The 17,421-nt window shown below is 61.8% G+C and overlaps 1 protein-coding gene across 2 annotated transcripts; it reads left to right on the forward strand.

Moving 5' to 3' along the window:
* Positions 1 to 1,997: 1,997 nt before the first annotated feature.
* On the forward strand, positions 1,998 to 14,186 carry ZBTB47 (zinc finger and BTB domain containing 47). Of its 2 annotated transcripts, none has more exons than XM_030830265.3 (6): positions 1,998 to 2,175; positions 6,467 to 8,029; positions 9,657 to 9,804; positions 11,138 to 11,253; positions 11,904 to 12,048; positions 12,298 to 14,186. In XM_030830265.3, exons 2-6 carry the CDS (start codon positions 6,548 to 6,550, stop codon positions 12,633 to 12,635), a joined length of 2,229 nt encoding a protein of 742 aa, XP_030686125.1. In that variant the 5' UTR covers positions 1,998 to 2,175; positions 6,467 to 6,547; the 3' UTR covers positions 12,636 to 14,186. The 2 variants fall into 2 exon arrangements, with proteins under 2 accessions (XP_030686125.1, XP_030686124.1); XM_030830264.3 differs by lacking the exon at positions 1,998 to 2,175 and adding an exon at positions 2,790 to 2,984.
* Positions 14,187 to 17,421: the final 3,235 nt, after the last annotated feature.

The raw sequence follows: 17,421 nt of genomic DNA on the forward strand, positions 1-17,421 counted from the left end.
AGGGAACTGGGCAACCTGCTGGTTTGAATTAGGCCCCCACCCCCCTACAGCTGTAGCCTGTTAGTGCTGAGCTCAGGACAGGAGCAATCCGCACCCCCTCCAACCCCACGCCCAGAGACCGGCAGAGCCCTGGGTCAGCACCTAGTAGGAAGGTGGAACTTCCCTGCCACCCCGCCAACCCCATGCTGCGGTGTCCCTTTCTGTTTTCTGGCCCTGCCCACTCTGCGCTCCCTCCCCCATCACAGTTACCCAGCTCCATGCCCCGCCTAGGGAGGCTGAGCCCTGCTCTGCGCACACACACACATGTGCTGCCCCCCAGCATGGTTTGAATCTCTTCCTCCTCTCCGACATGGGAGAGGAGTTTGGTCTAGAAGCTTAGGGAAGTTGTGAGAAAACCCATGAGCTGGCCTCTGGAGGCAGGGGTGTGGCTCTGCTGACCTTGCCAGCACCCAGTCCCAAGTGTCTGAGGGTCACCCAGCCCTGCCCTTGTCTCCACAGACTCCTGGCTTGCCGCTGTGGCACGCGATTCTGGCCTGGGATCCCCCTCCCCGATAGCTGGTCCCACCCTACGCCCTCCAGAAAGCCTGCCTTGACCAACCCTGAGGGGGAAGATCCTGTGGCATGACTCTTTCAAAGGCCAAGAGAACAATTCTGCCTATCGCCCTCCGGCCACTCCCACCAGACGAGAATCTGGATTCTGCTACATCAAATCCTCTAGTTCCCTGCAGATGTTTAACTATATCCTCCCTTCCGGCCTGTGCAGGTGCTATTCTCTCTGCCTGGAGTACCCTTCCTCTCCTTTTGCCCTAGTGTTACTCAGCTTTCAGTCCTTGGTCACACTAGCCACACCCCCTGCCAAACCTTGGCTGGGAAGTGGGCCCAGGAGTGTCCTGTGCAGCCCTCTCGGCCAGGCTCCTCCCACCCTGCGGGGGAGACTGCTCCAGCCTCCCTTTTCTTGGCTTCTGACGCTGGTGTCTTGCTGTGTGATCTGTCCTGCTGTACCTTCACTGTCCTTATCCCACCAGTGGGTACACAGTTCCTCTCTTACCACCTCCCAGGCCTGTGCAAGGATCCACTGAGTCAGAAGAGGAAGTGGGTTGGGATGGAGGAAGAAGTGGAAGGCAGCCCTGAGGCGATGGGCTGGTCAGGCATGCAGGCTGCTCTGGCCCGGCCTCAGCTTGAGGTCTTCGGCAGCTGAGCCAGCTGTCTCTGCACCCACCGCGGCCACAGAAGTGCGGGATGTCTGCAGTGGCCTTCTCTGGGGGCATGTCCCCACCTGTGCCCCTTCCTCTCTTCCCATCTCTTTTCCCACCAGGGTCTCTCCTCACCCTCCACGTGGCTATGTGTTTTCCTCCTCTTTCTCTTGGCGCTCTCTGGTCACCCCCATCTGGGCCCGTGAGATGTGTTCTCCCTGACGCTGGGATGGCCCTGTCGTAAGGGCCTACCCATCCTGGCCTCAGGGGAGGCCCTTGCAGTTTCACAGGACAGACATCAAACTACAGGATGGCGCCTGCCGGGGATCTTGGCCTCTGCTCCATTTCCTTCCCCTGGCACCCAGAACCAAGTCACTCTGAACAGGCCCCAGAGTTCCTGCCTCCTCATGAGTAAGGTGGCATACTCAGGGGACACTGCTACAGCCAGGCATGGGTGGGTGTGTAAGCACAAGTGCACATGTGAGCGGAGGGGTAGGGGGATACTCTGTGGTACTGCAGGATGGGGGCAATGTGAGAGTGACCAAAGATGGGGCAGCCATCAGCTTGGAGTTGGGGGCACAGAAAGGCATCTGAATGATGACATGGGCCGTACGAGAGGCCCCCTCGCCACAATGGCGGCCCAGACACCACCTAGACCCTGACCGGCCCAGCACCCTGTGGTCCCCACCCTGCTGCCTGCTCAGCCTGCCAGTGTTCCTTTGCAGCCTCCTGCCAGCACAGCCAGCCCCCAGCCCCCACTGGTGTCCATGCCAGAGCAGCATTCCGCAGGCCTGGCTGCATCTCCCCAGCAAAGACGGAGCAGGGCGGCCTCTCAGCAGCCATCAGGCCACATGGCTGGGGGACACAGTGGGACCTAGGCCTCTGGGCCTGTCACATTAAAGGATTTCATCAATGCAGCTGCGGTACGGGTTCTTGCATCTCCTGCCCTGGGCGGCCCTGGGCAGCCAGAGGCAGCCACCAGGTAGGGGTCATAGGGGTCGACCAGAACCAAGTCCTGGAGGCACAGACCAAAACAAACCCTGAGCTGTCCTGGGGGGGGGGGCGGGGGGCGGCCAGGCTAATTGTCGATCTTAGGCTCACCCTAAAGACTGAGCAGCCCAGGCCGGAGGGTGGGGATGGTGACGCGGCTAGAATACGGGGACTCGGTCCCTCAGTGTGAGGTCGCTCAGGGGAGCAGGGGTAAGCCTTTCCCGCAGCTGATTGTGGGGGCCGGGGGGGAGCCCAGCCTACCGATTTCAGGGCCGCCTCCTACTCCGACCCCGCCTCTGTGGCGCAGCTGGAGGACACCGAGGTTAGACTCCGGGACGAACTTCCCGGAGGAAAGGGGGCTCGGCGCGGGAGAGGTGAGGCCAGGGTCCGTCCGCTAGGATAGGAGCGGCGGGTCCTGGCCAGGGGCCCCGGCGGCCCGAGGAGGGGCGGGCTGCACCGGGACGGCGCGCACCACGCGTGTCCGCGGCCCCCGCCGGCGCGCAGGGCGGCCTGGCCCTTTAAGCGTCCAGACGGCGGCCCCAGCTGACGCGCGGGCTCCAATCGGCGCCCCGCGCCCCCCGCCCGCCGCGCCCGAGGCTCTGGGGCCGCAGCTGCTCGGCGGCTGGACTCGCCGCGGCCCTGCGCCTCAGCCCGCCCGGCCGCGCCCCCGGGGGCCATGGTCGCGGGGCCCTGCGCGGGGGCGGCCCCCAGCGCGGCTCTTCATGGAGCGGCCCCGGCCTGGCCGCCGGGGGCAGCGCGATCCCGCGGGGCCCTGTGAGCCCCCAGCGCCACGGCACCATGGTACGCAAGGCCCTGCCTGTCCCCCCGCTTATCCGCCCACCTGCGCGCTCTGCCCTCTGGAGCGCACGGCCGGCCGGCTCGGGGTGGAGGGATGTGAGGGATCTTACCCCTCTCCGGGTCTCCCCGACCCCTTCTCTGGGTCCTTGCGGACTGGGAATGCGGCGCTCTGACGCGGCCGTCGGCGGGGAAGGGGTTAAATTCCTGGGGTTGGGGCCCGGGCACGAGAGGCTGAGGTCCTGCTAGGCACTGGCGGAGGGGGGCGCTTCTCTGAGCCCGGACGGCACCGCCCTCGGACTGGGTGATGGGGGGAGGGAGGAGGTCGGATTCCCGCCTGGGCCTTGGGCCACGTGGGCGCTGGAGACGCCCTGCCTGGGGATTCGGGGCTCCTGGGCCGAGCGGAATGTGGGGGACGCCTGCAGCTCCGGTCCAAACTCCTGTGTGACCTTGGGCCGGTCTCCCGCCCTCTCTGGGCCTGTTTCTCCGGAAGGACGAATGGCCTGAGTTGAGAGAAGGCTGGCATAGACACCTCCTCCCTAAAAGGAGGAGGCTGGAAGTCATGAGCCTGTGCCCCCTTGCTCAGTCTGGGCCCACCCACTGCTGCCCAGCGATGGAAGGATTGACATAGGAGTAGGGTGTGCAGATGGACGCCCAGGTTTCATCCTAGGGCCTCCAGGGAGATGGCAGGGCAGGGTAGGAATCTGGTGGTTTCGTGACAGTGAGGCAGAGTGCCCCTTAGGAGTGGAAGGGTCTGACCATGGTAAGGCAGCCTCGGCAGGTGTCCCTGGCACCTGGTCTTCCCCCAGCCTGGCCTGGGGGGAGGATTGAGGGCATGAAACGCCCTGGCAACGCAAGTGCCTGACCACTCCCCTGGTCTTGTATCTTAGCTGGGCTGGCCTGGACTTGGGGGTGGGGTGTGTGGCTGCAGCTGGCACAACCAGATGGGGAGGGGCATCTGCAGCTTCAGGGAGCCAGCACATCTGGCTGGAGAGGCAGACACAGCTGGTGGCCCTGTGTGGGAGGTACTAGGCTGGGGGTAGCTGCGCCCTGCTGAGGGGCTGCCAGTTATGGACTTAGGCAGCATCTATGTGCCCGGTCAAGGAAGTCCAGTCAGGCTGCCTGGTTGTAAGGTTCTTGGGCCCCTCAAGGGCCAAGGATGGTGCTGGCTGGGCTGGGAGTATTGCCTTGGAAATGGAGTCTTTGGGGCAGCACTACCCCCTAGGTTAACCCTTCTTCCCCTGCTGAGGCCAGAGGGGTCCTCACTGGATCCTGGGACCAGATCTGCACAAGGGAAGTGTCAGCCATTGCCCTTGCCCCATGGCAGGCAGGCACTGGAGGGCATTCTGTGAAGGGGGAACAGTGGACCAGAACCCTGTGCCCTAGGGTGGGTACCCCACAACAGGTCCGACATTGCCAGGTCCTTATCCAAGCCACTTCCCCACCACTGCCTGGCCCCTGGAGGCCCTGAGGAACCCGTTACAGCCAATTGCACCCTGACCCCTCACCGACTCGCAGGTGGCAGCAGCTCTGGGAAGGAGGGTGCAGGTCGCCAGAGGTGGTGATGGGGTCTGGGGAAGCACAGCTGGTCCCCTGGGTGGGAGGGTCCCCACATGCCTCATCCTGCTTTTTAAGTCATTAAAGGCCAAGAAATAGTTCCACGTGGAATAGTGTCTAGTCCAGCACAGATTGGGTGGCTTTAGCAGAGCTAAGAGTCTAGGGGCTCTGCTCTTGCTTGCTGTGGGACCCTCCCATTCTGAGCCTCAGTTTCCCCATCTATGTAATAGGGGTTGGTCCCAGAAGATGAATCACAATGAGTCAGTGGATGGAGATGGGAGGGGGTTGGCATCTTATCCCCATTAGATTGATCAGGCCTGGACGGGCCAGCAGCCCCGAGACAGACGAGCAGATGGGTGGCTGCTTGGCTGGGGGGAAGGAGGTGTTGGGGAGAACTCAAGAGAGGCGGTGGTGAGAGAGGGGGTGGGGGGAGCATGGGTGCTGTCCTGGGCTGCTGGATGTGAAGGGTGAAACCCAGGGCATATCTGTCAGCAGGTTGCCCCTGGAGGCTCCCTGAGGCTCATCCCAAGGCCCAGGGTAGATCCTCTCATTCAGGTGACCGGAAGGACTGGCATGAAGGGGAGGGGTGGGCTGTGGATGCACAGGACTGGGGTTTCATCCGAAGGCTTCCAGAGAGGTGCACGGCGTCGGGGAGCTGATGTCTTTGCAGTGCAGCAAGGTACCCTCAAATGTAGGAGGCTCTGACTTAGCTGGACAGGGCCTGAGGAGGGCCAGAACCTGGAACCTGCGGGGCTGGTCCAGCCAGGCAGGTAGTCGACAGATGTTAATTGAACATCTGCTGTGCGCTGGACCCGTGCAAGGGACTGGGCAGCCTGCCTGTCTGTGCTGCCCACCTTTTGGGGAAGCCACTGTGGTGCAAACAGGAATAATTACTTTGGGCAATTCACAGGTACTGGATGCGGCCCAAGGGTCTAGGAATCTGACCCACCAGATCCAAGGGCCTCCCTCAGGCTCCAGAAGCCCCCAGTGGTGTGACCTCCATGAGGAGGCCATCTCGGAACCTCTGGGCCTGGGTCACACCTGACCCTGGGGTCTGGGGACCTAGAGAGAAAAGGGTTTGGGACAAGCCTTAGGGGCCTCCTGCCTCAAGCACGGTGGACAGGTAACACAGCTGTGTCCTTTGTGGTGTGGTGGGGAGCTGCTGCCGCCAGGCCTGAGGCCACAGGCAGCAGCCTGGCCCGAGCTCCGGCCGAGGAAGGAGGGGACGGCTGGACCTCACCAGCCTCCTCCGACAGGGCAGTGGGGCCGTGGGCCTGGATTTCTTCACAAAAGTCTCTGCCTCTGCAAGGCCTCAGGCCTAGACCTTGAGGGCTGCTGCGGGTGAGCTGAGGGGTTCCCTCGGGTGCTGCCCCAGGGGTGCAGTGGCCAGAGGCAGAGCAGTGAGCCCGACGTGTTCTTGAGCCGTCTGGGCTTAGGCAGGCTTGGCTTTATTCGTATGTGAGTGAGTGTGGAAGAGAGGATCCATGGGGCCCAGAAATGGTGAAGGGATGCCTCTGGGGAGACAACCCAGTCCTGGTTTGCTGGGGTCAGCCCTGGCTTTAGCATCAAAAGTCCCGCATCCCAGGAAACCCCTAGGTTCCTGGCCCACCTGGACCATTGGTCACCCTTGAACCTTTTCCTTCCCCTTTCTTCCTCTTCCCCTCCCCTTTCTGGGATGACTTCTCCCATTTCACAGCGGAAGAGCTGGAGGCCAGGAAAAGTTAACCACTGACCCAGGGGCTGACATGCAGCCTCAGAAGGTCATGACCCGAGTTTGAGCTCTGAGGAACAGCAGACTCGGGCTTGAATCCTGGTTCCCCCTCGTCCTTGCTCGGGCTTCGGCACCTTCCCTGTAACATGGAACCAGGAGTGATGGGTGGGTGGCCACCTCCCAGATGGCCTTGACCTGACCTGTGCCCTCTGCCCCCCAGTTGCTGGTTGAGAAGACGACGGACTCACCGGCGGCCGAGTTCTCGCTGGTGGAGGACGTGGCGCTGCACTTCGCCTGCTTGATGGGCCGCCTGAACGAGCAGCGCCTCTTCCAGCCTGACCTGTGCGACGTGGACCTGGTGCTGGTGCCCCAGCGCAGCGTCTTCCCGGCCCACAAGGGCGTGCTGGCCGCCTACAGCCAGTTCTTCCACTCACTCTTCACCCAGAACAAGCAGCTGCAGCGCGTGGAGCTGTCCCTGGAGGCGCTGGCACCCGGCGGCCTGCAGCAGATCCTCAACTTCATCTACACGTCCAAGCTGCTGGTCAACGCAGCCAACGTCCACGAGGTGCTCAGCGCCGCCTCGCTGCTGCAGATGGCCGACATCGCCGCATCCTGCCAGGAGCTGCTGGACGCCCGCTCCCTCGGTACCCCGGGCCCCGGCGCCGTGGCCCTCGCCCAGCCGGCCGCCAGCTGCACCCCGGCCGCACCGCCCTACTACTGTGACATCAAGCAGGAGGCCGACGCCCCGGGCCTGCCCAAGATCTACGCCCGTGAGGGCCCTGACCCCTACTCGGTGCGCGTTGAGGACGGGGCTGGGGCCACAGGTGGCACGGTGCCTGCCACCATCGGGCCGGCTCAGCCCTTCTTCAAGGAGGAGAAGGAGGGTGGCGTCGAGGAGGCCGGCCGGCCCCCCGCGAGCTTGTGCAAGCTGGAGGGCGGGGAGGAGCTGGAGGAGGAGCTTGGGGGTTCTGGCACCTACAGTCACCGGGAGCAGTCCCAGATCATCGTGGAGGTGAACCTCAACAACCAGACGCTGCACGTGTCCACAGGGCCCGAGGGGAAGCCGGGCGCCGCCACAGGCCCGGCCACCATGGTGCTGCGCGGGGAGGACGGGCTGCAGAGACACTCGGAGGATGAGGAGGCCGACGAGGAGGAGGAGGAGGAAGAGGAGGAGGAGGAAGAGGAGGGCGGTGGCAGTGGAGGGGGGGAGGAGGAGGAGGAGGAGGAGGAGGAGGAGGAGGAGGGCGGCAGTCAGGGGGAGGAGGACGAGGAGGAGGAGGGGGAGGAGCACAGCGAGCAGGAGGAGGAGGAGGAGGGGGAGGGGCACAGCGAGCAGGGTCAGGAGAGTTCGGAGGAGGAGGAGGAGGGGGAGGAGGATGGGGAGGCGGGGGGCAGGCAGGGGCCGGGGTGCCGCGGTAGCGGGGCAGACGCCCCTCCCCACAGTCGCATGGCAACGCGGTCTGCCCGGCGCCGGGGCCTCCCTGAGCCTGAGGAGGCTGGACGGCAAGGTGGGAAGCGGCCAAAGCCACCTGCAGGAGGGTCTCCTGCCCCAGCTCGAGGGCCACAGGCCGCTGACGGTCTGGGGGCCAAGGTGAAGCTGGAGGAGAAGCAGCACCATCCGTGCCAGAAGTGCCCGCGTGTTTTCAACAACCGCTGGTACCTGGAGAAGCACATGAACGTGACCCACAGCCGCATGCAGATCTGCGACCAGTGCGGCAAGCGCTTCCTGCTAGAGAGTGAACTGCTGCTACACCGGCAGACAGACTGCGAGCGCAACATCCAGGTGGGCCTCGGGGTGGGTTCACGGGGCCCACAGGGGCAGCCATCCAGGCTGGGCCAGGCTGGAACTGGGCCCCGGGCACCCAGTGTCCTGCTACCTGCGTTGCCCACACAGTCTGCAGAGACCAGGCTTGGCCCCCTGGACAGTGGGACCAGCCCAGGCCCAAGGGTGAGCCCAGGGTGGCGAGAGCTCAAGGGATAACGTCAGGGAGAGCTTCCTGGAGGAGGTGGATAGAGCTGAGCTTCAGCACGTGCAGAGACGTGCAGATAGGGGTAGAACAAACAGTACCCTTGGCCAGAGGGGCAGAGGGGAGCCCGGACTCGGGAGGATGAGAGTTGTCTGAGCACGTGAGGCTGGGGGACAGCCAGCTCTGAGGAGGGATGAGTCAGTGTTTTGGTAAATCTCTGGGCTGCCGCAAGGCCAACAGGGCCACCATGTATAGTTTCTCAGACTGTGCACTGCACGAAAGCACAGGTGAGGGGAGGAAGGGTTTGCCCAGAAGGGGGCGCCATTTCCCACTTCCTTCAAAGGCCGAAAGGAGCAAGGGGCAGCAGAGCAGGAAGAAACCCCTGCATTCAGCTCTTTGGAGGTACCAGCTGGCCTGGGCCTGGGAAAAGGGACCAGATGAGCAGTTTGGGAAGCACAGGGGCTGCCGGGGCCAAACAGGGGAGTTGGGCTGGCTGCCAAGCCTTGAGCCAGCCTGAGTCTGGGCCAGCCCGGCCTTTCAGGGTGCAGGCAGCACAGGGCCAGCCAGGCTGGTTTTTGCCTTTTCTGACTGGCAGTGAGGTTGGGGGGCAGTAGGTAGGCGGGTGCTAATTGCCTGAACTAATTGCTAATTGCAGTGCCCTGTGGAGAAAGTGTTATCTGGGGTTACCTGGATGCCTGCCCCACCCTCGTGCCCACGCTCCCACTTGCCGGCCTGCTGGGCTGCCCTTTGACTCTCCGTGTGCACACACCTGAGCTTCCCTCCTGAAGGGGAAAGACGCTTGTACCTCTTCTGTCCTGGGCACCCTGACCCAGTTTCTGCCCGAGCCCTGGCCTGCTGCAGGGATGGGTAGGACAAGGGCCCAGGAGAAGAGGAGGAGGGGAGTGTGGCCCTCAAGTTTCCCGCCACCGTCTATTGCCTGATAGGCCCTTGTACCTCCTACAGTCCCCAGTCCTTTGGAATCTGTCTCCTTGGGGATCTCCATGGTGTCAAGGCATGGGTCCCAGCAGGGGGAGGCAGCAGAGAAAATGGCCCAGCTCTGCCAGGACCTGTTATCTGAGGGACTTCTCCATGAACTGAGTAGCCTCCTCACCCACTGTGGTCCTTCAGCCAGTTATGTGTCTCTTCTTTGTAGAAAGATGCCTTGTTGAAATGAGCACAGAGGAGGGACTTCCTGGAAGAGGTGGCCCCTGACCCTAGTGAGTTCAGGATGAGGGACCCACCCTGGGTGGGTGGGTAGGTGGGTAAGTATTTAGGGAGTTACCACCCCCAACTCTCAGCACATCACATCTGGCTGGTCCTTGGACATCAAGGCCTCTCTCTCCAGCACAGTTCAGGTGGGGAAACTGAGGCCCAGAGAGGGGCAGTGACTAGTCCTAGGTCACATGGTCCTGACCCAGAGCCTAAAGTCTTCTCACCCCACAGTGTGTGACGTGTGGCAAAGCTTTTAAGAAGCTCTGGTCCCTCCACGAGCACAATAAGATTGTGCACGGCTACGCAGAAAAGAAGTTCTCCTGTGAGATTTGCGAGAAGAAGTTCTACACCATGGCTCACGTGCGCAAGCACATGGTCGGTAAGTCCAGGCTGGTGAGGGATGGAGCCTGAGGTCCATGCGGGCCAGCTGCTGGGTGTTCTGGGAAACACTTCACAATCCAAGGGCAATATGAAGGGGTGAGAAGGCCCCTCGTAGCTGGGAGGTAGGGGGTGGGGGGCTGCTTGCAGTGGCAGGTGTGTCCTGGACAGCCTCTGGGGCCAGGGCTGCCATGCAGAGTTGGGCAGGTTGCACATGGCACAAGGACTCCTGGACAAGATGGCAGGTGGGGACCAGAATCCAGCTAGCACACTGCCAACCAGGCTGTGCATCCTGACATGGGGCTGTGTCCACCAGAGCACCTTTTTCTAAATTACATGAAGTGCCATAGGGGCTGACACAGGCCCAGTCTCAGTTTGAGGACAGCTGTGCCTCTGATAGGGCTTCAGGCTTCTCTGAATGCAACCCTCCCCCAGGGGTCATACCTGGACACGGTAAGGAGGCCCCCAAGTGTGTTTTGGGCCACTTCATTGCCTTGGGCATGGCTCTCCCTCCGCTCTAGGTGGGCTTGCCTGGGAGTCTGGTGTCCAGGTGGCCCTCCCTTCTTTGCCCGCTTGGGGCCTGGTGCTCTAGAGAGGGGTAGCCAAGGAGGAGCAGTGTGCCCTGGCCAGGCCTTACCCCCGTTGTCTACCAGACAGTGCTAGAGGCCTCCAGCATGAACTGACTGGGAGCTGGGACCCCGGGGTCTAGGTATCGGCCAGAAGCATGCTGGCTAACCCAGGATTGGTGGTCCTTCCTGGGCTTGGATTCCCCAGCTCTGAACTCTGAGGGGGGCCCTCCGTGTCTCCAGTTGCTTCCTCCCAGATCTTCCTTGGAGTTTGTTCTGGGAGGAGCGCAGGTAACTAACTCCCTCTGGATGGCATGGGACCCAAGGCTGAGGCCTTTACAGGTGCCACCGTCTGTAAAACCCAGCCACCCTGGAGGCCCAAGACCACTCTACCCTCTTTCTATAGAAGAGGGTGCTGAGGCTCGCTGAGGCACACATTGGCCATGCAGGGAGCCGGTGGCTGAGCCAGGATTTGAGCCGAGGCCAGTCCCACTTGAAATCCTTCTATCTTTCCCCGAAGCTTTGGGAGTGAGGCCAGACGCGAAAGAACCAAGAGGGCCTCCATGCCTGTCTGACCAAACAGAGAGACCTAGCCGGGAGGGAAGGGGCCTTGCCTGGGGGACAGAGGCTGTGGGGCAGGCCCCAGGGTAGGTGGTGTCCTGGCAGGCGGGATCTGGGCCGGATCTCGGGGGTGGTCAGGCAGGGGTCCCCTGGGAGGAGCCAGATGGGTCCCCCCGAGATGTCATGGCCATGGTGCCTGCCCTGTAGCCCACACCAAGGACATGCCCTTCACCTGCGAGACCTGTGGGAAGTCCTTCAAACGCAGCATGTCTCTCAAGGTGCACTCACTGCAGCACTCCGGGGAGAAGCCGTTCAGATGCGAGGTGAGCTCCCTTCTCCTCCTGCCCCAGGAGCCATCCTGGACGGGGGCGGGGATCAGAGCAGCTGCTTGAAAACCAGGGGTTGGGGTACTGGAGAATAGGATGCAGAAAGAAAGGGGCCCCTCCTTGATGTCTGCCTCCCACTCCATCCTTACCTGGTTGCCCACCTGCACCTCCCCCCACACCCCTGCCACCCCACCCTAACCCAACCCCCGAAGGTCCAGGGTGGGAAGTCTGCATGGGCTGGAACCATGGGGCAGGCTTTCTGGAGAGGTGGAGAACGGAGCATCTTAGGCAGAGAGATCAGAGATGGAGCTGCAGGTGGGGATGAGGTGGGGCGCCTTTGGACCAGGAGGAAGGATGGAGGGCCTTAAGCATGAGGGCTCCCTCCACTCTGTGGCCTCTTCCCACTTCCTGACCCCCATTCCTGCCTGGGCCCTGCATGCCCACGGCCTCTCCACCTGTGCCCGTGCACTGCCCCACCCCAGGAGCACCTCGGCTGGCCTTTGCATCCACACCTCCTTGCCCAGGAGCCCCTCCCCATGTGAGTCCTTCCCACAGCCCTGTGGTCTCGGGCCAGCACTTCCCTCCCTGAAGGCTGTTCCCCTGCTCTGCGCCGGGTCTCACCCCCTCACCCTCCACCCCGCCCTCAGAACTGCAACGAGCGTTTCCAGTACAAGTACCAGCTGCGGTCGCACATGAGCATCCACATCGGCCACAAGCAATTCATGTGCCAGTGGTGCGGCAAGGACTTCAACATGAAGCAGTACTTCGATGAGCACATGAAGACCCACACAGGTACGGCCGCCCCACGGGGAGGGGCTCCGCACCGGGCCGGGCCCCCTTCTCCGCTAGGAGGCCCAGCGCCGGCCTCCTTGCCTCCCCAGGTCGGGCGAGGCTGGTACAGGCTGGCAAGGATCCGAGAGTGCCAGGGCCGGGCCGGGATGGTTCCGTGGACGCCCGGAGGCTGGCCCAGGGCGGGGGTGGGGGTGGGGGCGTAGCGGCCCGCCAGCGACTCCCCACGGCCCATCACCACCCACCCCGCAGGGGAGAAGCCGTACATCTGCGAGATCTGCGGCAAGAGCTTCACCAGCCGGCCCAACATGAAGCGGCACCGGCGCACGCACACCGGCGAGAAGCCCTACCCCTGTGACGTGTGCGGCCAGCGCTTCCGCTTCTCCAACATGCTCAAGGCGCACAAGGAGAAGTGCTTCCGCATCAGCCACCCCCTGGCCGGCGACAGCGCTCCCGCAGCCCCGGGCCTGCCCCCCGCCCCGCCCCAGGCCCTCCCCCTGCTGCCCGGGCTGCCCCAGACCCTGCCTCCCCCGCCGCCGCTCTTCCCCACCGCTGCCAGCCCCGGCGGGAGGCTGAACACCAACAACTAACCGCCTGCCTGCTGCACGGGCCCAGGACCCTCCACTCGTCCTCGTGGGGCGGGGCGGGGGGGAGCAACACCTCCAGAGTTGGCTGGACACGCTCTGCCCGGGGCCTCTGACCCTGGGGGCTGTGCAGGCTGGCAGCCCCCAGAGCTGGCGGAGGACACCTCACTCCCAAGTGCCCCCTTTCAGCGGCTCCTTGAAGCCTTTACTTTTTGTCTGTTTGTTTTTTGGAAGTGAAGGAAAACGAAAAGAGAGGAAACTCTTGACGGCACCCCCCTCCAGGTGAGGGGGGCGCTGGAGGCAGCAGGTACGGGTGTAGAGGGACCTGGGGAGCAGGTGTGACTGGTTGCTCCGCTGAGGCCTCAGCCAGAGGGGGGCGACCAGGCCCAGCCCAGGTCACCTTCAGCTGCTCATCCCCGCCCGTCCTGGGCCCCCTCGCTCGCCCCTCATCCCGGAGGGTTTGGGGAAAAGTTGGGGTGCCGTCCCCCTTTGGAGGACTTGTGGGCCCACCGTGAGGGCTGCGGATGCTGAGGCGGGGACTTGGGCCCGGACGCCGGGGGTTGTGTGGGGTGGGCGTGCGTGGCGAGGTGCGACGACCACAGCTGTGCACCGTGGGGAGGGGGGGCGGGCGGGGGCTGGACCCCAGGCATTTGCTTTCCCCACGGCATCCCCGACCTGCCCCCGGCTGCACCGAGGGCCCTGGGGAAGGTGTCCCCAAGAGCTGCCGGGCCTCAGGGTGTGGTGGGCCAGGCCCTGGGTGGGCAGACGGGCTGGCTCCCACAGGCACTGCAGCCCAGGAGCCCCTGCACATGGGTGGACCCCAGGGACCAGGGCCCTAAGGAGCAGGCCCGGGCAGATGTTCTGAGGTTTCAAGGTGCTATCAGTGGGGCAGGGGGCAGGGCAGCTGTTCACGGAGCAGCCCATCCCTCAGCAGCTGCCCCAGCCGAATCTCCCACGCTACAGACGTCTGTGTCTGTGTCTGTCTCTGCTCCTGGAAGGCAGCACAGGCCTCAGCCACTCCCTGGGCCTGGCCACAGCCTGCCCCTGGCTGGTGTCCAGCGGCCTCGTCCCTCCTGCGCCTCTGTGCTCACGGGTGGAGCGAGGAGCCTGCACGATCAGGCCCTGGGGGTCGGGGTCGGGGGTACCGGGAGAGCCCCACCCAGCCTGTGCCCAACGCTTGCCCTCACGAGGCCAGCACTAATAGGACATCCTTTTTTGTTGTCATTTAACGTCTCCATTCCTGCCTTTGAAATGGGGAGGAAGGTTCCATAAGCTACCTGTTTCCTAGTTAAGCTCTTTCCTATTGTGTTTATACAGTTTTGTCTGTTATACTCTTTGCACCTTAAACCCCTCGACTGCCCCCGCATCACCACCTTCCCAGCATGGCTGGAGTGGGACGAGGCCTGAGCCCAGGGGGCGGGTTGTGGGGGGACTGGCCCCATCAGCCCAAGGGCTGAGGGGGTCAGGACCCCTCTGACTTCCTTGTAAGGCCCATGGCACTGGGGCAGGGGGCTGGGGACATTTTAATCATCAATAAACGAAGCACTTTATTATGTACAGATGTGGGCAAGCCCAAGGAGCCCGAGTGATTTGAGGATTTAGAATCCAAGCCACACAGCCCAGATGGTTCTCCGGGCTTAGAGGGGGCAGTGCCCTGGCCCGGTTGAGTTTCGGGCTGTAGCAGGAACAGTGCCAGCCAGAGTCTATGTACGCACCCTCTGACGCCCCTGCTGTCCTCTGGGGAGAAAAAGTGGTCCCCTCCGCGAGAGGGGAAAGCTCCCTGTCTGGCTCCCAGTACTGAGGCTCCTCCCACGCCAAGGCTGGGAATTCCAGCCTCTTATGGGGTCAGCGCCGTGTCTCTCAGGCTCCTGCTTTACTGTAGCTCTTTTCCTCTCCTGCACCCTGTGATCTCTGGGCTTCCATGACGTCCTCAGGGTCCTCCCCTCCCTGCTTCCCCCTTCCCTTTGCTATTTCTAACCTCTGGTCCCAGTGCCTGACAGCTTCAGAGCTGGCCCACATTTTCCTAAGAAAAGTCTGATCTCCCCGAATGGGCTGTAGGCTGGGACTCCAATGAGTTTTCCACCCCCTGTTGCTGACGCTGGGCTCTCCCATAGGGGCTGGTGGCCCTGTCACCTGCTACCCTCCCTGCAGCCTTAGTGAGCCTAGGGGGCCCTGGTCAGGCTGGGCCTCTGGTCCATGAGGCCAGACTTTGACAAGCAGAGGCTGGAGATGGGTGTGGGGAGCTGGTAGCAAGACCCTGTCCCAGGACTTGGGTCTCCTGTTCTTATACACTTCCCCTCTCAGGACACAAGAGGGGTCCAGACAGCAGGCTGGGCACTGGTCAGATGGTCATTGTAGCTGTAGGTGGGCACGGCCAACCCCTCTCCTGGGAGACCCCTACCCCAGCGGGGACAGGAACCCTGTGTCCCTGGTGCTAATGCTCTCTTCCCCTTGGGCCAGTGTTGGTGGGAGCTCCTTTCTGGCCAGACCACAAGGGTCTGAAGCAATAATGGTACCTCAGCAGTGCCAGTATGGATAGGGGTTCTCGTTTTACCAGCTTTTACATTTCCTTTTTAATTGTTAAAACAAATTAACAAGCACCTGGGTATTGGAGTGAGGGGACTGGGCATCATACCCGCTTCCCAGGGCTGGTGGGGGGGAGGGGGCTTGGGATCATCACCTCCCACTGGAGATCTGCCAGGGCGTCCCTCTGTCCAGTTGGACTTCTCAGCCCATTTGGCCAAGACCTCAAGCCCAGAACCTGGGCCTGCCCTCTCCCCGGCTCCCCTTGTACTCCCCGGTCTTGGGCCAGCTGGAGGTGAGTGGCCAGAGAGATGAGGTGGGCCTCAAGCCCTAGGAACCCAGGCCGGGAGCAGAACCTGAGCCTCCGATCCTGATGCGTTCCACCACGGCCAACACAGCACCCCTCGGGGGGCTCGGTGGCAGAACAGCTGTGCCCAGGCATGTGGACCCTTGATGTCTGGCCCTATGTGGCCACCCCACAGCCCCAGAGTGTGCGGGCGACAGCAGGAGGGTGAGGAGAAGAGTGAAGGGGAATAAAGGCAGTACAACTGTCCCTTGGCCCAGCCTCTTCTTTACACATTTCCGCCCTGACTACTGGCTGAAGAGACTTGGACCAGAGCAAGGGTAGCGCGGAACCTGACAGCTTGGCCGAAGACCACGTGGACACCCGTGCCCCGAGCATCTGCACACCCCGTCTCCCTCCCTTGAGGGTGGGCTGGGCTCCTGGGGAACATCCAGAGTCAGGAGCTGAGGTCTGAAGGAGCCAGATGTCAGCACCTGGGAGGACATCGCAGGTGGAAGACAGGTAGCGGACTCCGAGGAGGGAGCAGGCGGCTCTCCCTGCGGACCTCCAAGAATTATTGCACTGGAGCGCTGGCTCTGTGCGGGATAGGACTCTAGGCTGTGGTGACACGCGGTGACTGAGGCCACCATGTATGTGGCACTTGGTCCCAGATACCTGGAGAGGGGGATAACCGGGAAGGGCTAGGAGAGGAGGCTGGTGGGTGGGTTCACTAACCAGCCAGAGAGGGGGTACCCATCCCCAGGATGGGGACATTGCCTTCCACACAGTCCCACTTCTCTGAAGGGAACAGGGGCTCCCTCAAGTCACCCTAAAACTGAAGCTTGCTGTCAGGCCTGCGGGCCTGGCTGCTCCTGCAGTGTCTTGTGGGGATTCAGCTCCTCTCTGTTTCCCCTCTTCTACCCGTCCATCGGTGGTCTGTCTGCTGCCTCTCCCCATGGCCTCCTCCCTTCGACCCCACCGTGCTGTGAGCAACGGCCTGATGCCACAAGCATTATTTTCTATAGAATCCCTGGGAAAATATCTATTTTTTTAAAATTAACGTTTTACCTGGGCATAGTTGAAGAAGCCAAATATTGATACTTCTAGAACGTTCGTTTTTTAACAAAAACCTGCAGTCCCCTGCACCTGCTCCTCTCCAACTCCCGGTAGGCGAGCGGCTCCAATTCAGTTGGTATTTTTGGTGTTCTCGTGCCCACAGAAAGCACACCTCCAATGCTACTTTCCTGATTTTTTTCAGTTTTAGGCATCAGCTATTGATGTATTTCTTCATCACTCCCATGACACGCACAAACGCTACGCACACACTTTCCCTTCCTCCTTCCTCCCAGCATGGTTATATTATTATTTGGGGTTAGAGTAATATTTAGTGTGTGCATTATTATGAGTGTGTAAACACTGATCTCAACCAAGCCATATAATAGAATATGATTCCATTTCCTTTCTTGCACAACGTTTTACTTTTGTCTCTCTTAAGCGTGATTTGCTTCGGTTTCTATGTGCTTATCACTGCTGCGTTCCCAAACCCTTTGCTATAAATTCAGTTTTCCTTCCAATATGTGCAAACACGGCGGGTGTTCCATCGATTTCATCACTCTTGTAACCAGGGAGCCGCGCAGCAAGATAACCCTGGGGTGCACACACTGCCACCAGCTCCCGTGAGAAGACTTGAGAATGCCTAACAACATCCCCCAGCCAGTGGTTCCCTGTCCCACTTTGCCGAGACTGTATCCCTTTCAGCTCATTGCAGAGATCTTTAACTTCTAGAAGGTTTATGTCTTGGTGGGCTCCTTTTTCCTAACCCTGAAATTTACCTTCTCCTCAGGACCACTTCAGGGGATTAAATTCCAAAGAGCTTGACTCTTTCTTTCACCCTGACACAGGAATGAGTTTGCCTGGGTCTAGAATTCAGGCTGGAAATCATCGCCCTCAGAATTTTAGATGCTGGCGTGTTTCTGTTGAGAAGCC

The sequence above is a fragment of the Globicephala melas genome, chromosome 11, assembly GCF_963455315.2.
Source record: "Globicephala melas chromosome 11, mGloMel1.2, whole genome shotgun sequence".
NCBI lineage: Eukaryota > Metazoa > Chordata > Mammalia > Artiodactyla > Delphinidae > Globicephala > Globicephala melas.

Excerpts from the sequence above, each read along its gene's own strand:
- ZBTB47 (XM_030830264.3), top strand. Across the intron at positions 8,030-9,656 it reads ACTGCGAGCGCAACATCCAG|TGTGTGACGTGTGGCAAAGC; the intron begins GTGGGCCTCGGG and ends CTCACCCCACAG. Across the intron at positions 12,049-12,297 it reads GCACATGAAGACCCACACAG|GGGAGAAGCCGTACATCTGC; the intron begins GTACGGCCGCCC and ends CCCACCCCGCAG.